This window comes from Acanthaster planci, linkage group LG20, assembly GCF_054643075.1.
Source record: "Acanthaster planci isolate LZ-2023a linkage group LG20, COTS_SCS, whole genome shotgun sequence".
Classification (NCBI taxonomy): Eukaryota; Metazoa; Echinodermata; class Asteroidea; order Valvatida; family Acanthasteridae; genus Acanthaster; species Acanthaster planci.
This window is the reverse complement of record NC_141796.1, coordinates 8240338-8259992: the sequence shown is the minus strand read 5'-3', so window position 1 is coordinate 8259992 and position 19655 is coordinate 8240338. Positions and strand designations below refer to the sequence as shown.

At 43.6% G+C, this 19655-nt stretch overlaps 1 protein-coding gene and 1 pseudogene across 2 annotated transcripts; one reads left to right on the top strand and one right to left on the bottom strand.

The window, feature by feature from the left end:
- Positions 1–4501: 4501 nt before the first annotated feature.
- Positions 4502–5206, bottom strand: LOC110989098 (galanin receptor 2b-like). Its single transcript, XM_022253225.2, has one exon. The coding sequence runs from the start codon at positions 5204–5206 to the stop codon at positions 4502–4504; it is 705 nt and encodes a 234-aa protein (XP_022108917.2).
- Positions 5207–8510: 3304 nt separating this feature from the next.
- On the top strand, positions 8511–19593 carry LOC110989094 (uncharacterized; annotated as a pseudogene). Its single transcript, XR_015423475.1, has 6 exons — positions 8511–8528; positions 9539–9735; positions 10616–10691; positions 11270–11691; positions 12206–12409; positions 15430–19593. The product of XR_015423475.1 is annotated as an uncharacterized LOC110989094 (transcript).
- Positions 19594–19655: the final 62 nt, after the last annotated feature.

Sequence of the window (19655 nt, the reverse complement as noted above, 5' to 3'; positions counted from 1 at the left end):
CACATTATATCCTTCTATAGTCTGGAACAGTAGCCAAAAAACTTGCCATGAGCGCAGATAACCAAAATATTTGAGCAACAGACCTTTTTCACCCACATAACTAAATGTAAACAATACCACCATGTGCGGACCGCCTTGGCCGCGGTGATCGCCTATATTCCTACGGGCAGCTTCAACCACGTGCAAGTGCACGTGTGAACGCTGCATGCTTGATTAGTTTATCTTGAATAGGTAGATTACCATCACAACACTATGCCCCTATTACCATCACAACGCATCATAGGTCCAGCACGATCGTGACTTCACAGGAAAAAGGTCTAATTCAATGTTGTCGTGTCGCACATTTGTTGCACGGGTATACGGTCAACATGTACAATACATATGCTCGCTTTAGTACCGCAAATTTGGCCCATTTCTTCCCAAACTGGAAATTTACCGGATCGATGCTCAAGAAATGTTACAATATGGGTATATGGGTTTTTGTTATAAAAAATAATCTATTAGCTGGTCTTGAAGGCATGTTACAAGCACCTAAACGCGGCATTTTACGCGGAAAGTTTCGGCCTTCGAACTTCGGACGCAATTTTTGTTTTCAATTCTAGGTTGAGTGACGCCATGAGTTGATATAAATAATTCAAGACAAGGCTCAAAATTAATGAAGCTGTTGACTAGCTCCTTCGGAAAGTCGAGGAAAATAACCGCCGAACAAATTTGCAAGACTACAATGACCCTGTGATTCAGATGTAACGTAAATCTAATGGGTTTGATTGCATAGTTTTCTGACTTGCGTTAACAAAGTCATAATGTGCAAGTCCAAGTCAAGTCACAAGTCATTTTTTTTACAAGTCAAGTCAAGTCAACTCCAAGTCAAGTCAACTTCAAGTCAAGTCTCAAGTCAATTTTTTTACAAGTCCAGTCAAGTCACAGTCATAAACCGATAGTTACAAGTCAGTTCACGAGTTACAACAATAGCGACCAGAGTCCGACTGAAGTCCAAGTCAAGTGACTCGAGTCTACAACTCTCGACCAATTATTGATTTGAAATCAAGATCCTAGAACACTGGCTATCTCGGAATATCATTCACTGAGCTAAAACGTCATCGGAACAGCTTTTTCGTACCCCTCGATTTTGAGCACCTTTGTTGCTTCAGACGATGTACCTTAAGGCTACCTTAACTGCTGTCCCTGTAAAGAGCTCCTTGTACTTACGTATTACATTCGAGTCATTTATGAATGCAGGACAGGTTTCCAAATTCCTTTTATCAAGCATACCATCACTCACAGTGGATCGGGGCCTTTCTTCCTTCGTAACTCGGTAAGGTCTGCTAAATGCAAAACCCCAGAGGCCTTCACTTCTGTTGTGGACATTACAAGCGCACATCACGCACGCTACTTGCCTGCTTTTACTGTACACAGAATACCAGCGGCGGTCCTCGTGAAAAATGACAAGTCAGATTTCGTCTCATAGTGGCAATGCTTATGGCGGGTGAAATACACACTTATCTATTAATGAAACGGAGGCGCCGGAGGGAGTCAGCAGGCAATCGGAAACGTGCCTTTTTCATCTTCTGTCTGTGACGTGATGTTATTGTCGATGCGGCTGATCAGTTGCTTCAATCCAGTGGGGAAAGGAGAGTGTTTAACCTTTTTGATTATGTAATAGCCACATAACAGAAAAACTGGTTATGAAAATGTGAATTATGAATATACCAAGCTTGGCGAAGGGTCACCAGAAAAGATCCCGATCTACTTTGCGTGCAAGTTGCGATGACCCCTTGATATACTTTTTTTTCTTTCTTTTTTTTAAATTGCGTCACTGCACAGTCACTCGGCAGTTGTCGCAAGAAACGCCAAATTACACCAACACATTTTACAAAGTGGACGATTTGAATTGCGGTATCTTGCCCCCTTGGCAATGGCACACTACGGGCAACCCTTTTCATATACCAGTCTATTGTTTTTGCTTGTTTGTATGTGGATTGTTGGAGAGTTGGGGAGTTTGCTTGTTTGTTTTCTGAAGCAGTTTCAGAGACCTTCCTAGCATACAGAGGGAAAATTTTCCAAAAAAAAACAAAAAAACCAAAAAAAAAAAAAACAGCAATGATCGCACGGCTGGTTGTATAACTGTTTATGGTTCGAATTTGAAATGTTGAAACGGCACGGATAGATCATCCTGTCGCAGACGCTTCATATTAGCTTCATTGACAACAAGATGAAAAACAAACTACGTCACTTACCATGTTGATTAACATAACGAGAGGAGATTGAGGACACTTCTCCTCTTGTGTCTCGAGCAATTAGCGGGGGAACAACACCCAACAGTATACATGTATTACCCTACGGACACTCTCGCATGGCTGTTCGCTGATCAATCATAATTGGTCCAAGCAAAATGCATGCACCCAGGAGCAGCGAGAGGTTTCTTGCTGCAGCGCTGGGGTAAAAGGACCGTCCACGTCTGGTAAACATATAACTTGGCACATTTCGTATTCTATGATTGACATTAAACCACTATTGGCTCAAGCAGTTGTGGAGTGTAACAAATGGACCAACCACTAGATAAGTTTAGAAAGGTGGCAATCTCAGCCAAAAAGCGAAATGGTCACCGGCGATGAGACAATGTGTTCAACCATCAATGTTATCTGGAGTTGCTAAATTTGTAAGTGGCTCGTGGCGCATTTACTGAATTTCCTGAACTCTTCCCTCTGGCGGCTGCTTGCTTGGAAACAGTACCGTTTAGCAAAGCCTGCACATCTGCATAGATTTTCAATTTTTGTCCTATTTTTAGGTAATAGGGCTCAGAAGCAGATACATCTCGCTGTCAGGTCATTGAACTCCGTGCAGTTCGAGACCACGCGGACCAAAATCGACTGCCATGCAAATACAGTCACACGCGGTGAATTTAAAAGGTCTTTCAATGTTATTGAAATTGATGTCACCAAAGGAACACGTCTGATACTTGAAGTACATTGATGCTTTGCCTTGAATGTTACAATAAATATTTTAATGATTTGTTTGCCCAATAATTTGAAAGATACAATCTTCACGCATATGCTGAAGGTATGCAGATATCTTGACGTCATTTGGATTGGAACCGATATTCACAGTTGAAAATATATCACGTGACCCTTGAAAATCGGCTGGCCGTCGCCGTCATTCACACGTCGCTCACACGCATACACATGGTGCGAAGGGGGTGGTACCCGTACCCAGATTAAAGATGTTACTGAAAATCAATTTCTCTTCATCGAAGCCTTTGTAGCCGTCACGAATGTTTAGAACGACATATTGCCCAAATGAATTTCTGCAACCATTTTCAACGATCTGACAGGACTCTTCGTCTGTAATGTCTAATTTCCGATGAAGGGAATAGAAAACCTTGCCTTTCCACACTTAGCGAAAAAAGGAAGCAGCCCTCCTTGGACTTTAACTGTCAAATTTCTTTACACAATTGTCATTCATTAATTTCCTGTCGAATGCTCGAGGGGGACGGTCAATAGAGCCGAGGTTAGTGTAGAGACGATTTGTCTATATAGCTGTGCGGAAACTTTGAAGGGGTGTAGCAAATTCGGATGATCCATACTTCAAAACGGCCTTTTTACAGTTTGAACATGAATGACACCGCGGCAAGGCTCCATTTGTGTAAACTGTGAATTTGTTTTTCGATAAGTCCTAACTTTCAAGCATCCAAGGTTGGACGTTTTTAGTTGTAAGGCCATTGAAATCATTCTACCATGGCGAACTCTGAATTCAAAGCAGTCAATTTCTTAGGCAAGGAAATGTATTTGTACATTTGCATGCTACGACAAAAAATTTTTTTTTTATTTCTTCCTCTACTAAAGGTTGAAATGCATCGCGTTATGCGGTAAGCTGACAGGAATTGCTATACGCTGACGGCATCACAATTGATCCGAACACTAAAGAAAACAACCGGCTCTTAACACGTAGACGAACAACAACGATGCGTAGATCTAAGCACTCAGGGCTGATCAGAAAGCAAGATAGGCCACAAAGCCATCTTATTTCCCCGCCTTCGTTTGCTACAAATTCTCCGATCATATCTCTGCCCGTGATTACGGTTTGCTCTATTTCATGCGCCAGTTCCGGTCTCCTCATCTGATCCTTATAATCTCTCCACAGATTGCTTCGGATCATGTTTCTTTCGAAAGCTCTTGATCCTCGTTGTTGTCTTGTAATCTGTTTCCAAATTCACATACTTAACAAACCAATTTTGTGGAGCTTTCTTGAAGGATTAAATTGGTTTTGAAGGTCTATTTTTTTCTGTCAAGGGAACTGAGACATGTTTCTTGCAATCTGCACTAAATGTACATAAACATTTTGTTATAGTTTCTCCTATAAACCTTGCTGAAGATGCCATTATTATGCTCTACATACATAGCAACTCGTACAGAACAGAAAAAAAGTCAAGGTTTTTTTCATCCAATGCCGAGGACACCTCCCCCCCCCCAAAAAAAAACCCTGATCAGGCAGAGTTGGAAAGCTAATTAGGCACATGTTGTGAGATGTTTCTTAATTGGTTCCTTGGTCGAGCATCGTCATCTGCCGAGAGTGCACCGACACGGTTTCTCTTGCATGACCTCGAGCAGAAAATGATCTTCAGCTGTCTTTGGAATTGCTCATATTTTAACGTGTAGATGATGGGATTGACGCACGCATTCAAGATCACGATAACCGTCACCACCATGTGCATTGTGCTGTTGAAATCGTACGGAAAGCCCAAGTTGTATAGCAGGTACGTCACCGACGTTGGTGTCCAGCACAACACGTAGAAGATGAACACTAAACACAACGTAACTGTCACGTTGCGTTTGGCGCGCTGGAAAACGTTGCAGACAACAATTCCGCCCAGTCTGCGGCGGCGCCGAAGCAATAAGATGATGCTCGTGTATGCCAACGTCATGATGCTCAGGGGCAGGAGGTACTCAAGCACGAAGAAAACCACGCCCATGGCCATCTGAAGGGTGGGGCTGGACCACGACACGTCACACACCCCACCCCTGAAGTCCCGGATGATCAGCCAATACAGCTGGTAGGTGAAGCCCCAGAGCCAGGAAAAAGCCATGCCCGCCTTGGCTTTGCGGGCGGTGAAGTGGAACCGGTGCCTGACGGGGAAGCAGGTGGCGAAGTACCTTTCCAGGGACACCAGCACCAGGTTGACTGTCGAAGCGATGATGAGAGACCACATGCAGTACTCCGACACCCACAGCCGGCAGACCAACTCCCCGAGCAGCGTGTCCGGGAGACGGTCGATGGCGGGGGGAAGGCGGAGGAGAAGGAAAATGGCGGTGCTGAACAGGTCGAGGACGGACTGGTTCAGGATCAGCAGGTTGGTCACCGACCGGAAGGACCGTTTCTGGGTCCGGAGGACGACGCACACCAGTCCGTTGCCCAGGAAACCGCCAATTCCTATGAGGGCATAGATAGCTTTCAGGGCCACCAGTGGAAAGTCTCCCTCTGGCCCAAGACTATGAGGGTCAGTGTCTGTCCGTGTAGTGCCGTTCATTGTCAGTAATGTTAACACCATTGAAACCAGCGCTTGAATTTAAACCATGCACTCCTCACGCTGACGCTTTCCTTATCAGCTGGAAACTGTTGGGATCAGATTTAAAGAATATTTTAACACTTGAAAAAAAATCAAACTATTAGCATTCAATACAGCCCCAAATTGTGGAGAATCTGGAATCGATGCGGAAATACGTACAGAAGTAGACTGAAATGTGTTTTCCACAACTACTCAGATGTGTTGATTAAGGATCCATTTTTAAGAGTAGATTGATGTTCTAACAAATAACAGCAGGGCTTAATCAAGAAACAGGAAAATTGGAAGGCGCAACAGGAGACACGACGTGAAGAGGAAGACTCACCTCATTAAAGGTCAATCATTCACGCACGATCGTGTTTGGATAGGAGTTTAGTTTTCTGTTCCAACTGTCTCGCCGCTCGTCGCCTGGCTTTTCCTTTTAATTCTAAATTACAATTACATCAATCTATGTCTGAAATAATCAGATTGGCCTAAATGCGACGCAAACGCAGGCAGGTACAGGGGAAGGGCTAGGGGGCTGTATTCTGCCGAAACGTTTGTCTAGCCTCCTTTGCAAAAATGAAAAAGATGATGGAAAAGCAGTAGCGAAAGCGAAAAGGTGACGTCACTTGTGAAGGGTCTAAGCCCCCCCCCCCACACACAATATGTTTCTAGAACCGCGCCCACGCAAAAGTAACACGCGGCTGGGTACAAACATAATTCTAAATCTGCGCCTCAACAAAACGTTAAATTTCTCTTGTAACTTTGCATGTTTACCCCTTGATTATTACAATGTCTTGAAACCTAGACGCTATAGAATTGTACCTGTTTTTCCTTATCCTCATCAACGTTCAGGAAAAAAACAATAAAGATCTCAAAGAACGAAGTTATGTTCGAGTCAACCGGCACTTTCTTTAAACTGAGTAAAGCAGAACCAAGTGACGGTCATCCCAAACATAACATGTCGACGACGATGTTTTGATAGATTGAATCACGATTTCGTTCAGAATGAATTAATCCTTTACAAAAAAAACAAAACGATCTTCCCTAAATTTATCATACCCTCCATCGCAAATGGAGTCAAAAATTAATTTTAGACTTTCATCAGAGGTATACTACCCAGGGTGACAACGTCATCGTTTATATTATGCTTGGTCAAGGGGGCGACTTTAGATTGCAAACATATCAAACACGACTGCCACTAAGATGATGGAACTCTGGTTAAAAATTGATAAAGTCATGTTCTCCTTAATGTCATCGTTTAATGTTCGACTGGGAAGCGACATTTTTTTTCACAGAAAAATGCACGTACAGCACAAATTATATCAAGAAATGAAATAAAGCAATACTCACCTGCTGGCTCGCGCTTGCTTCATCAGGTAGGTAGCCATGCACGCATTCGTTTTGCCACAATAATGTTGCTTGTGAAGCGGTGCAGTTTTAGCGAGCCACACGACAAATGAAAGCACAATGTAACTGAAGCCGTTGACTAGGCCTAGATCAAACTCTTCTTTGGTACAGGCAAACCGGCTTTGAAGAGAGTGAAAAATGTCCAATGCAAAGTACAGCTGGGTCACAAGTGAGCGGTACCGTCAAATTCAGAAATCCGAAGCGGGTGTTTGAATATTGCTGCAGTAGTGTGCGTAGAACAGTTTAACGTTGATCCGGTGTAGCTGGTATGTAAACGCTGCTCTTTAAAAACAGCCAGTTGCAAGACAGAGCCTACTCAGCATTTCAAGCCTGAAGAATGTCAACTCGTGCGAGCATCCCCGCACGAATTCCGTGTAGGGCCTCGATCCCGCTTGAAAGGTGACAAGGCAGGGAAGAGGTTATGTGCACTGTCTCCTGCATTCGCACATGCTCAATGTAAAATCGTGGACACGAGCCATTGTGCTTCGGACGTTTTATGGTCTCCACGACAACCCTTTTTCCCTGTTAATTCCTCAGCGTTCTCAACAAGGATGTGAGCTTTCTTCGAAAGCGGAACCACGGCGGTATAAGTTGTGTAAACCAAATTAATCAGTCAGTGTCGTACACTATAAAATAGGCATCGCGTCAGCGGCCTTCTTATCATCTACCTGGGAGCGATCCCGATTAAGAAGAAGAGAATCATGGATTGCTTTTAATAAACCATAAGAGGAACAACGGTCTCCCCGTCTAACCATTTAGAGCAGCAATGCTTAAAAAAAATTGAATTTATATGCCATGTTCTTTAAATGGGCTGGCATTTGATCATTTTAACGATTTGATTATGTAAAGCGCCTATAGAGCGTCGATTTAGGCGGAATTAGTGCTATACAAGAAATTATTATTATTATTGTTGTTGTTATCTCTTGTGCTGAGGGCCGCTTCGGCTGGTGAAGCACTTTCCTATAACTACCCTGCAATTTTCAGCTAATGATTCTTGAGTAATAAAACACAGATTTCTTTAAGTAGGTCTATATGCGTCAAGCATCATTATACTCTATACCTTCAACCTCTGAAACAAGGGATTCGGTACTGAACATTTCTCAGTTGTAATGAGTTTTTGACAAATTTAGAGAACAGGAAGATAAATAGTTTATGATATCACCCAGTCTTACCACCACACGTTGTTAGAATAATGTCGAAACTTGTTCAAATAAAAGTCTGGAAAAATTAGACGTTACACGAGGTAATCTCTAAATGTTGTTTAATTTTGTAGCTGTGAGACAGTGCAAAGTTCGATTGCCTGCTTGGCAAAACTCTTCCTCAATCGCCCTGGTGGTCTACGGGAATTCTACGTCACGGTCCTTGCTGACGAGTTTTTAAAAACTGTACTATATGTGAAGCGCGCGATGAAGCCGATGGACCTTGAATCGCGCTCAAAGCTTGGAAATCAGCATGTGATACGCCCTCATGCGGTAGACTGCAGCCAGCTGACACTGTGAGTGTGACTTGAATATGAATGATTGCAGTTTCCGATCCGCATAAACGTAAGTTGGTAGGACTAAGTAGTGTTCCAGCGGTCAGTTTACATAAGTAAATTTTGAAAATGAAGTTATCTATCCCCAGAATAGGGCCAGTCCACTGGAATACCTCCGTCTGTCTGTATCCTTTGGACTCCCAGACTTCCCCCATGCTGGGTCTTGGAATTAGATGGACATTTTAATGACATAGGCTATAATGTACACGAACTTACGAAGAGAATTTTTCCCTATGCCACGATGCATAGGGGATAAAAATGCTGCAAGTAGGCCTTCCGCTAGCCTGGCTCTTGTGGAATTATGTTGCAGTCAGTCATCAGAAATGGCAGTAATAGTTTTTGTTTTCAAATATAGTATTTATTTCATATGTCTTTATATTCAAAGTTGTGTAGCGGACCACAATCATGCATATTTATGAGCCTCGGCTGTAACATTTTTATGTTGCAGTTGGACTGTGCTGTATATATAGGACCTACCTACCAATGTATATAATCAGCACATACATGTATGCCTACTGTTGGAATTGGTTTTAATGTAATTATGCAGAAGTTGTATCCAATCTGAAATGTACAGCTTTTTGAGGCTATGGATATTTGACTGTGTGGCCTATGACTTAAATGAGGGTGTATTTGATACTGGTTTTTGCCAGCATGGCTGATGAACATGTAAAATGTGCATTAAACAGTTTTGGAAGCTCGGACGTTATTTTATCTCGACCAATCATTTTTACATGTTATTGAATTTATGTTCCCAATTAAGACAGAATCCTAAAGCAATTTCGGAGTTCATTTCCCATTAAAAAATCGCTCAAAGCCACAGATCACTGGAAGACAAAGTGGAAAATCCTGCAGGTTAATCTGGAATTCAATTTAAAACATTCAGGGAAAACATTGGGACCGATTCGGATTGGGAAAAAGCTGAAGCTTTCCCAGAACATGGCAGTTACATGACACTGGGTGAATGGTGGCTTTCAAACCAACAATAATATGTGTGACTGGTGCCAGAAAAATACATACCTAGTCTTTAAATTGACCTTGTCTTTGTTGAACAGGTCTATTTTAGGAGATTGAAGCAGAGCAGAAGTTTGCATGGCCACACCCTCGTCGTGGAGACAGACAGCACGATGAGTGGATCTCCTCATGTGGTGATTGTAGGGGCCGGTATGGGGGGTGCGACTTGCGCCTACTACCTCAGGAAGGAATTGCCAGGGGGTCACCGTCACTGTGCTAGAGGCTCGGGACAGAGTCGGTGAGAAAGGAGCACATGTTGAGGCAATAGCTATAGAGAGAGTAGCTTGCCAGCTTCAGATATTGAGGGTTTGCATGGCTGCCATCTTGTAGGCCAGTGCTTGTTGTTCCAAAGGGTGTAAACAAAGGAGGTTTCCCCATGGAACAAAAGAAATTGCCCTGCAAGATGGCTACCATGCAAAGCCTCTGTTAGAAACAAAATGGTTGACTGTTACATGTGCCTCAGACCATATGGCTTATGTATACCAACTGCCCATGTGCACTGGCGCATACACCTACCATTTTGTTTCCAACAATTGTGACCTATCTATGCTCGTGTGTGGCTGAGGCATGCTGGGGAAGGAGGGAAGGGGGGGATTTCTTGGTGAACCTACCTGAGGAGATCTGATATTCTGCTCTGAGGGGACATTAGCTACCCGTACCCCCTTCACCGGCCAAGAAGAGCCAGGAGGGCAGAAAGTGTTTTTTTAACCCTAACAGCCCTGAATCCTCCAATTTTAATACGATTTTGCACACACCCTAGGGAGTTAGGGTTAATAACCGGATTTGTGCATGCTCCCAGACTGTATTCAGAGACCGAACATCTGAACCGTTTGGAACCAGGCCCCCTGGGGTATGGTTGCACTGCCGGTTGTCAGTAGCTTTTTTGTGATGGGGTCTATTGATCTGACAGTAATTGTACAAGATGCCAGACCACAAGCGTAACTGCAAGCGATGGCAAAATGTGAGTGACGATAGGATGTTGCAGATATCTTGACCAGGGTTGTTCTTGTGCAGGTGCATTTGACCAGTGGCCAAACTAGCACCCAGACTTACCCTCGGGCTCAGTACATGATCGTAAAGTAAGTAGTACATGTAACTCATGTATTTCTCTTCCCAAGGTGGACGCACCAAAGATATAACTTTCTGGGGAAGTACTGTAAATATGGGAGCAGCTTTATTCAACACTGAGCAGAGGTGATGAGGCAAGAAAAATATTAATGACCCTAAGTAATACATGGAGGTCGATGACCCCAGCTGCCCCACAATGTACAAAAGCCCGAGATGTGGGCCCAATTTCATAGCGCTGCTAAGCATAAGATTTTACTTGAACGGGTTCCAAGTACATGTATTTCATGGCACTTAAGAATGCACATTTTCTTCACAGGAAAGATTCGGTTACCTTTGAGATGCAACAGTGGGAATCTCTGTGTGTGCTTATGCATGAGCACAAGCACGCCAAAGCAATGCAAGCAAAATTCGCTGCTAAAGTAAGCAGGACTTTCCTGCTAACTGTTAAGCAACTCCGTACAGTTGGGTCCAGGTTATTAGCCATACACGTAGGTGGATGGAAGCAGGGTTCAGTACAACCCTTGTTTTTGTGCATGAGGGGAGCCTGTGGCAAGTGTACCCTATGTGCAGGATGCTGGCAACGTGGCATTAATTGCATTGCTGATCGGCCAACAATTTACCAGACACAACTGATCCGTAATGTGAATCCCATTGTGTTAAAAGTACTTGCCCAAAAGTTCATTGGTGTCTTATTACATCGACAGGAATATTGCTGCATTGGCCAAGGAGTTGAACCTGAAGATTCACTGCTTTAAACGCAGTGGTGACTTTCCTGACAACACCATCTGGGATGGCCGTGAGATCGTGCAGACTGGCAAACTCTTGTCCATCGAACCAGAAGCAGACGCAAAAATGCGGCAGAGCTTAAAGGAATTCCTGTCTGCCCTGGAGGCCACCTACCAGAAGTACGACAATGGAACCTTCCGCTCCATCCCGGAATTTCTGGCGGCAGGGGGACTGGAGGCTTACACCCGTCAGTCTGTGGAGGAGTTCTTTTGCGACACGCCGGTTAGCAAAAGGGTCCAAAAGTATGTTATCGAGACAGTGATGCGTGAGTTCTTCGGCCAGGGGTTGGAATCCAGCGTGGCTCTGGCCATGATTTGCCTAGCGGGGGTCTATCAGGATGGTAGGTGGCTCAGTTAGTCATTGCCTTTGCTGGGATTAAAGGTTGACAACAATGGCACGAGAAATTTGTTGGTGAGGTCCAGTGATACGTTGCTATAGGGCTTATTAGAGACTGCCAATGGCAGCGTTGTAAATGGAAGGCATGTATTACTCTGCACAGTGACCTAAACAAGTATTGTTCAAAGAGAAATTTGTCTTGACTGAATACCAGCATATTTTGGTTACCAAGGTAATTTTTCTCAAATTTTCCTGAGGTATTTCCAGTAACTTCCTATTCGTATCTTCAGAGTGCAGTGTGTGCAAGTTGGCAAATCTTGGAAAGGCCAATCGGGAGAATTTAGTTCCATGCAAAGAAATTTGCAGTCTGTGGTGTTAACATTACCCATTCTTTTCAAGCTGACAAGTGTTTTGCCTGCCCTTCCTAAAAATTCCCCCATAGGAACAAGTGGATTTGTCCCCCCTAAAAAAAAAATCTTGGCAAAGCCCATGATTTGAACCTCCCTCTGCTGTTGCAGCCTTCAAGACAGAGGGCGGAATGAGTCAGCTGGTGAAGACCCTGATCGAATCCTCGGGTTGCAACCTCCATCTCAACTCATCTGTCTCTCTAGTCCGGAAAATGGAGGACCAGTTTGAGGTGTGGTACAGCCAGAGAGAGGCCGAGCCGAAGCTTAAGATAAGTGCCGACACTATTGTCATTGCATCACCTCTTGAGTGGGCAGGTACGTATTTAATGTTGTCATTATTATAAGTTAAAAATTCTTATTTTTCCTATGAATTTGCTCATCAAGTTTACCCTGTTCTTGTGGAATACCCCGCTGTTGTATCTATGGTACTTGCCTCATAATGCCTGCAGTACAAGTTAGGGCTGAGTCGATTCGAATAATTCACTATTCGAATATTCGACCTTCAATTCGATCGAATATTCCAATATTCGATCGTACCGTTCGGCAGATTGTTGATGAACAAACCGTACACAAAATCAGTTGCGATAACACACACAATTGTACATTATAATCAATATAATAGCATAACAGCTTCTCACATCTAGGAGTATCTCCAGCCATGATTTAGCAAGATTTAAGAGACAAACAATCCTGTTGAAAATTTCTATTCCTTTCAAATTTTTCAGTGAACAGTTTACTTTTTGAATTGTTGTAAGATTGTTCGCTTTTCATTTGAAACTGCTTGAAACAAGCCTCCGTAGTGCAGTTTTTCTCTTAAAATAAAAGTCTCCCCTGCTTTTCATGAATTTTGTAGTCAAATATTCAAATTTGGAAAGTAATATTCGAATATTCGATCATGGATTGGATATTCACATTTACGGCACAGCCCGAGTACAGGTGTCTCCTTATGTGAAACTGGATGCATGCAGCGCGTGTTACGTAATGTGATGGATAATGAACCTTCATACTGTTATGATATGCAGTCTCATCATTGGTTTTATGCACATGTTTACGTGACAATGATGATTGTCATGTATGATGGTTAGAATCTATGAAAAAGGAGTCAAAATTTCATATGAACCTGGGAAATCGGTCAAAAACTAGAAATACATGTAAACTTTCAGAATCTGCATTAAACGACCCTTGTGATGGGCTCTCTACCAACAGAAATGGGTGCACTAACTGAGGCATTTATGAATATGTTTCTTGTTAAACCTTTGAGGATTCCTGTATGGAGGATTTTCTGTCGCATGATTTTTGACAGGCAGCGTTCAATTTACAAAGGTGTGCTTGGAAGCGCGCGCGTCTTTGAAGTCTCTCGTCATTCTCACAGTATCTGCATGAAATTGCCAACAGAAATTCTCAGATTCGAAAGTGCATGTGCCTCCACCGACATGGTATGCTCTCTGAAATGACTTTGCCCGTTGTGTTACGTCAGGTATAGCACCCATGTGGAACTGTATTTAGCTTGCAAGCTAGAAGTGGCCTGCAGAGATTTACTCACCTAACGCCTTGGACCCTTAATTCCCGGGATGAAGGCCGTCTGTGAGAGACTTCCAAAGAGCTGTTTCCTGTGCCCTTGCCTCAAGTTGTCTCCAGGTGATGCCCAGCTTCTTAGTGTCTGCCTGGAGGGCTCGTTGCCAGGTGTTCCTTGGCCGGGCTCATCTTTTCCTTTTCCCCTGGGGGTTCCAAGTGAGCGCTTGTCGTGTTGTACTTGTTGATTTCTTAAGTGTGTGCCCCAGCCATCTAAATTTCCTCCTTTTCATATTTCATTGACGTTGGCTCTGTTCTGTCCCAGAGGTCGATGTTGCTGATCCCCTCCGGCTGGTGTATCCCCAAAATCTTCCTGAGACAGCCGTTTACTAAAGGTTTGGATCCTAGCCTTTGAAGAGTAGTTTCTGTCATCCTCCATGTTTCTGATCCGTGCAGGAGTACTGAAATTCCTGATTTTTGTTTTTGTTGAAAGTTTCCTTGAGTTCCATACTCTTTTAACTGTAGAAAGGCTGCTCGACCCTTTCCAATCCTGACCTTAACCTCTGCATCTGTCCCTCCCTCCCTATTGATGATACTTCCTCATTTCCATGTAGCACCACTGTGTGAGTACACTTAGTGTTCATCCTCATGACTTTGGCCTTCTTTGGATAGATGTTCAGTCCTACTTGTGCTGAGGAGTCCTGGAGTCTGGCTGTCTTGTCCTGCTTCTGCCGGTGTTTGTGGGACTGTAGAGCCAAATCATCAGCAAAGTCCAGGTCCTCTAGCCGAGACCAAAGTGTCCATCGTATACCATTCCTCTTCTGGGCGGTTGTTGTCTTCATCGACCAGTCAATAATCAGAAAAAAAAAGGAATGGAGACAGAGGACACCCTTGTCTCACTCCGGTCTTGATCTGGAACTGTCGTGTGAGCTGTCTCTCAAACACAACTCTGCAGGGCTCAGCCCAACATAGCTGTGCTGTGTCATATTGACGATTTTCCGTGGTACTCCGTAGCGTCTCATCCTCAGGAGTTTCCATGACACTCTGTCCACACCTATCTCATCAATGAGTCTCGAATTCCCTTTCCATGTTTCCATGACACTCTGTCCACACCTATCTCATCAGTGAGTCTCGAATTCTCTTTCTATGTTTCCATGACACTCTGTCTACACCTATCTCATCAGTGAGTCTCGAATTCCCTTTCCATGTTTCCATGACACTCTGTCCACACCTATCTCATCAGTGAGTCTCAAATTCCCTTTCCATGTTTCCATGACACTCTGTCCACACCTATTTCATCAGTGAGTCTCAAATTCCCTTTCCATGTTTCCATGACACTCTGTCCACACCTATCTCATCAGTGAGTCTCAAATTCCCTTTCCATGTTTCCATGACACTCTGTCCACACCTATCTCATCAGTGAGTCTCGAATTCCCTTTCCATGTTTCCATGACACTCTGTCCACACCTATTTCATCAGTTAGTCTCAAATTCCCTTTCCATGTTTCCATGACACTCTGTCCACACCTATCTCATCAGTGAGTCTCAAATTCCCTTTCCATGACACTCTGTCCACACCTATCTCATCAGTGAGTCTCAAATTCCCTTTCCATGTTTCCATGACACTCTGTCCACACCTATCTCATCAGTGAGTCTCGAATTCCTCCCCTCCCCTTTTAATTACTCTTCCTGGTCAGTCCAAAGTTCTCCCGAAACGTTTAATATTTTCCATGGATCTAGATGGTCGACAAGAACAAGCACACATACAGGTGTAAAACTGCACTTTAGAATGACAGAGTGTGTACGATTGTTTTCCTTGCACAGGCATTGAGTTCGAAGGGTTTATCCCGGCCATTGTGCAGCCAAAACGGGAGTGGGAACGTGTGTACATGTACGTGAGTAAAGTCGCCGCCAAGTCCATCCGTAAGAGCTACTTCAAGGGCGTCTCCCTCTCTCCGGACAATCCCTCATGCATATACACCACATCCGACGCCTCCCAGCCCTGGGTGGCCCTCCGGAGCAGGGACTCCAGCGAGGGGTACAACTCCTACAGTATATTTCACTCCGAGGACATTGCCGAAGAAGGCTTCCTGGACCAGCTCTTTGAAGGGGTCCGAGATTTTAAGAGCGAGCGGTGGGACTACGTCCACCCGGTGTGCCCGCCAGTCAGGGGGTCCGATGGGTACCAGAGCATTATACTGGCCGACGGCTTGTACTATCTGAACGGGCTGGAGAGCGTGGCGTCGCAGATGGAGATAGCTGTCGTCAGTGGGCGTAACATTGCCCGGCTTATTTCTAAGGAGCTGTAGGTAATGGTAACACTGCAGTGCCCCACCAAGCCATCTTTCCACTTGTCCTGAGGTCAGACAAAATTTATTCAAGACAGGCAGTTTTTGCTTGAGCAAAATTAACAAACCTCCATTTATTTCAAAAATCTCTAACACTTGTGGATACATTTCATATTTTTCATATTACTCCGTCATGAGCACAGGGTACAACTGAAATGTGGTCTCAGATAGCTCCATTTGGGATGACAGTTTCAAAAACGTTGCTGGCATAATTGGGCAGGCAAAATGTCAATCCAAGATGAAATCTTGGAGCACTGTATCAACTAGCTCAAAGGTTGTTATGATTTTTTTTAGTGTATGTGTAAAATTGATATCATGTGATATCATTCTGTTTGAATGTGTGGTGGGGAGGTTGTCAAATTACAAGGTTACCAAGGAACCCCCCCTCAAGCTAACTGACTTTTGAAACTGTTCCGGGCACTAGCAAAGTGGGGAAAAATGGCCCAATAGTGCTCACAATCAATGTAGTGTCGCAAGTACACCAGGGTAAGTTGACTTGGTAACCGTTGGTTGATTTTGCCCGGTGCCCGGCATAAATTTCATGCATAGTTACTAGCCAGAATTGACCATTGGTTGACAACTCGTAGCAGATCGGATTTGCCCTAGTATGACCTTTTTCTTTGCAATAAGTCAGCACTATCCTTGTTTTCCCCAAAGTCAAATAAGAGATTGCGTGCCTGATGATATAGACCAAATGTTGTATTGAAATACGCATGGAGTGAACCGCAGGAAAGATCTCGGAATTTTCTGACGGAGCCAGATTTCCTGTCGGCCAACAGGAAAGATCTGTTGTTCAGGCATATCCATTGTTTGGTAAACATGATGATCCGTTTACTGACTGTCTTACGAAACCTGAATAACTGAAACCTGGAACCTGAAACCTGGGCACATCCGTAACAGCGATTTTGTTACACAAAGATATGGTGCTGTTCTCTGAGCTCGGGGACGTCCGGGGAATTCTGTATCATCATCAGGTGAACCGATTTTTTATGGGACTCGCATGTGGTAGGCTGAGAAATTTTTAGGGTATAAACTTTGATGCCACAAACATAGGGATGAGTCCTTTGCGAATACTCCTGTGGCTCATGTCCCATGGGTGAAAAGTTGCACGTTTGGGGGGTATTACGGGGGGGGGAGGAAACAGGTGGGGAAATCACCAAACTGCTTGAAAATATTTTAGAATGGACCCCTTTCCACGGATAATGGTTTTCTCAGTCTGTCCCCTATGGTTTCTCCTCTTGGGAAATATTTTGCCCTCTGGAAAAAATTGTTTAGTAGATCAGTATAAGGATTCGAACCTTTTTGCTCCATCCTAGCACTACTGTATTCAGTACTATTGTCCAGCTTAATATGACTGAAATACAATGTATTGACAAAATTTTATTTGATGGCCTCTTTTGCGTCTCGATTGAAGAGCAGTGTCTAATAGTTGACGAGTAGACACGCCTTCCGTTTATTGTGCTGCTGACGAAGGGAACTTACATTTGTAAAAGAAAGATAGAAAAAGTGGATATGTAGGATTGGAAGAGCGCATTAGTATTAAAACCACTACTCAGAAACTGCTATTAAGACACACTGTTACCATTGTTTATGCGATATTCGACTTCTCTTTAATTTGTATCCATTCATTCATGCAGACATCGACATTAACGACAATAGTTGAGATATCACAAACATAGTAATAACTAAAAAAGTGTAACTGTACATTGGTATGAATAGAGAATTAACAAGCAACTGACGAGAAAAAAAGATAAGTGTGATATTACTGTCGGTTAAACTTACTTGACAATGGCAACATCGGAAATGCCAGCGTAGGGGTCTGGAGAAGCCAAAGGCTTTTAATTCTCCCCTGTCCCAATTTCCCTTGTAGCCCAATACTAGTACTGCGGCATTATAAGATTACTTAAGGGTACAACAACAATGGCTACCGGAAGCTTCAACGACGTTCGTATCACGCATGCTGCATATGATGGGTCCAGCTTTTATGACGTAGGCCCTGCGTCCGCGTTAGAACAATATGTATAAAAGAAGAGGTACCTGCCCAATGAAATGTGTCATCTTTAACGTTTGTTTTTTCGAAACCATACAGTGTTTAAATAATGCCTCCTTGTTGGTGAACCGTATCTGCTGCATGTACTCCATGGTCCTGGGTAGTCTACATGTATATTCATACATTTCATATGGACCTTTTTCCTGGGATGTCACGATCGTACAGGACCGCGATGTGTTGTGATGGTAATGATGCATAGTGTTGTGATGCTGATGTTACTTAGTCTAGAAAAACTATAGTCAAGCATGCATGCAGCTCGCTGATGTTCAGTGCATGTACGCTGCTGAACAATAGATGGATCCCAATACGACGCCTTTAGCGTCGGTCTGCGCACTTCCGCGTTTGAAAACGAGACTGTATGTGTCAGCTTCAATTCTTAATACTTCTTAAGAAGTTCTACACAGAGAGCCTCGGTTTCGATGCAGATATGCGCAGACGGCGCTAATGTGAAATCCCTCTATAAGCAAACCTAAGTTGAGGAAGTAAACATGCTTGTGGTTTGAAAACTCAAGGCTAGCTTATACTAGGCAAGATATGGGACGGAGGGGTACCCCCCTTACCTATCCAATCCCTATACACACTTTAGACTATTGTTACCTAACACCCCCCCCCCCCAGAAGTCTGTAAAGAATTCCTGAGATGCTGATCAAACAATGACCAACACAAAGGCGGGGGGTTCTCTCCGTCCCATGTCTTGCTTCAAATGGGCTAGCTGGTCGTACGTTTGAACGAAAACGTTTTGGATACAGTCTGACTAAAAACCATGCAGTCTGAGGAAGTTCGTTTCACCTACGTCACTGGATTGCGCTAAATGTACACACGCGTTTCCTTCTTCAATTTAGCATGCCTATTGTTCAGGGTCGTACACTGGAATGCCAGTGAGCTTTTGTGATGGAAACGAGACGTCTGATGGATGATTTTGTTGGTCAAAGATCTTATGAAATCAAAAGAAATCAACATATTCTCGCAACCGCAGTTTTCACAACAATGTGAAACACATCAATATGAAGCCAGCGTTGAACTAAAGGCCACCCAAATGGTCATTAGCTTCGAAAGGTTTTTAAAAACCAGATTTAAGAACTTAATTAAAAATGTGGTTTACTGTGATTCTATTCTGTCACAGCAATTCATTGCGTAACCGAAAGTTCACTTGATACTCGAATAGCTTAGAATTTAGCAGTGTTTAATGGTGTAGATAAAAATTAGTGTGTGATATCAAGCGTCTATACTGGCTTCTAATAGCGATGTTGCATAAAATGGCTCATTATCACTTTAAAAACTCTTCTACTCTAGGCTTTATCATGTGTATTATTACTAACGTCCATTGCAAATTTATTTTGGGGTACATCTTCCAGAAAACCCCAACGACGGTGTACGTAGTACTCTATGTTAGCAACACGCGGTGAGACTACCGACGTGTACAAATATCGAACACTGGCTACGGCTCTTCACCGAGCGCTGCTTCTTTTGATCGAAATTCGAAGCCGTATCGCAGGAGACAGGATCGGATTATGGCTACCCCTGTCACGCGCCGCCTCATACAATCCCATGGCTGAATAAATTTGTGTCACATATACCTTGGCAAGATGAGGAAGGAAGTGTGGACATTCCTTTGTTCTCCTGTGGTTAAGGAAACTTGAGGAAAATGTTCC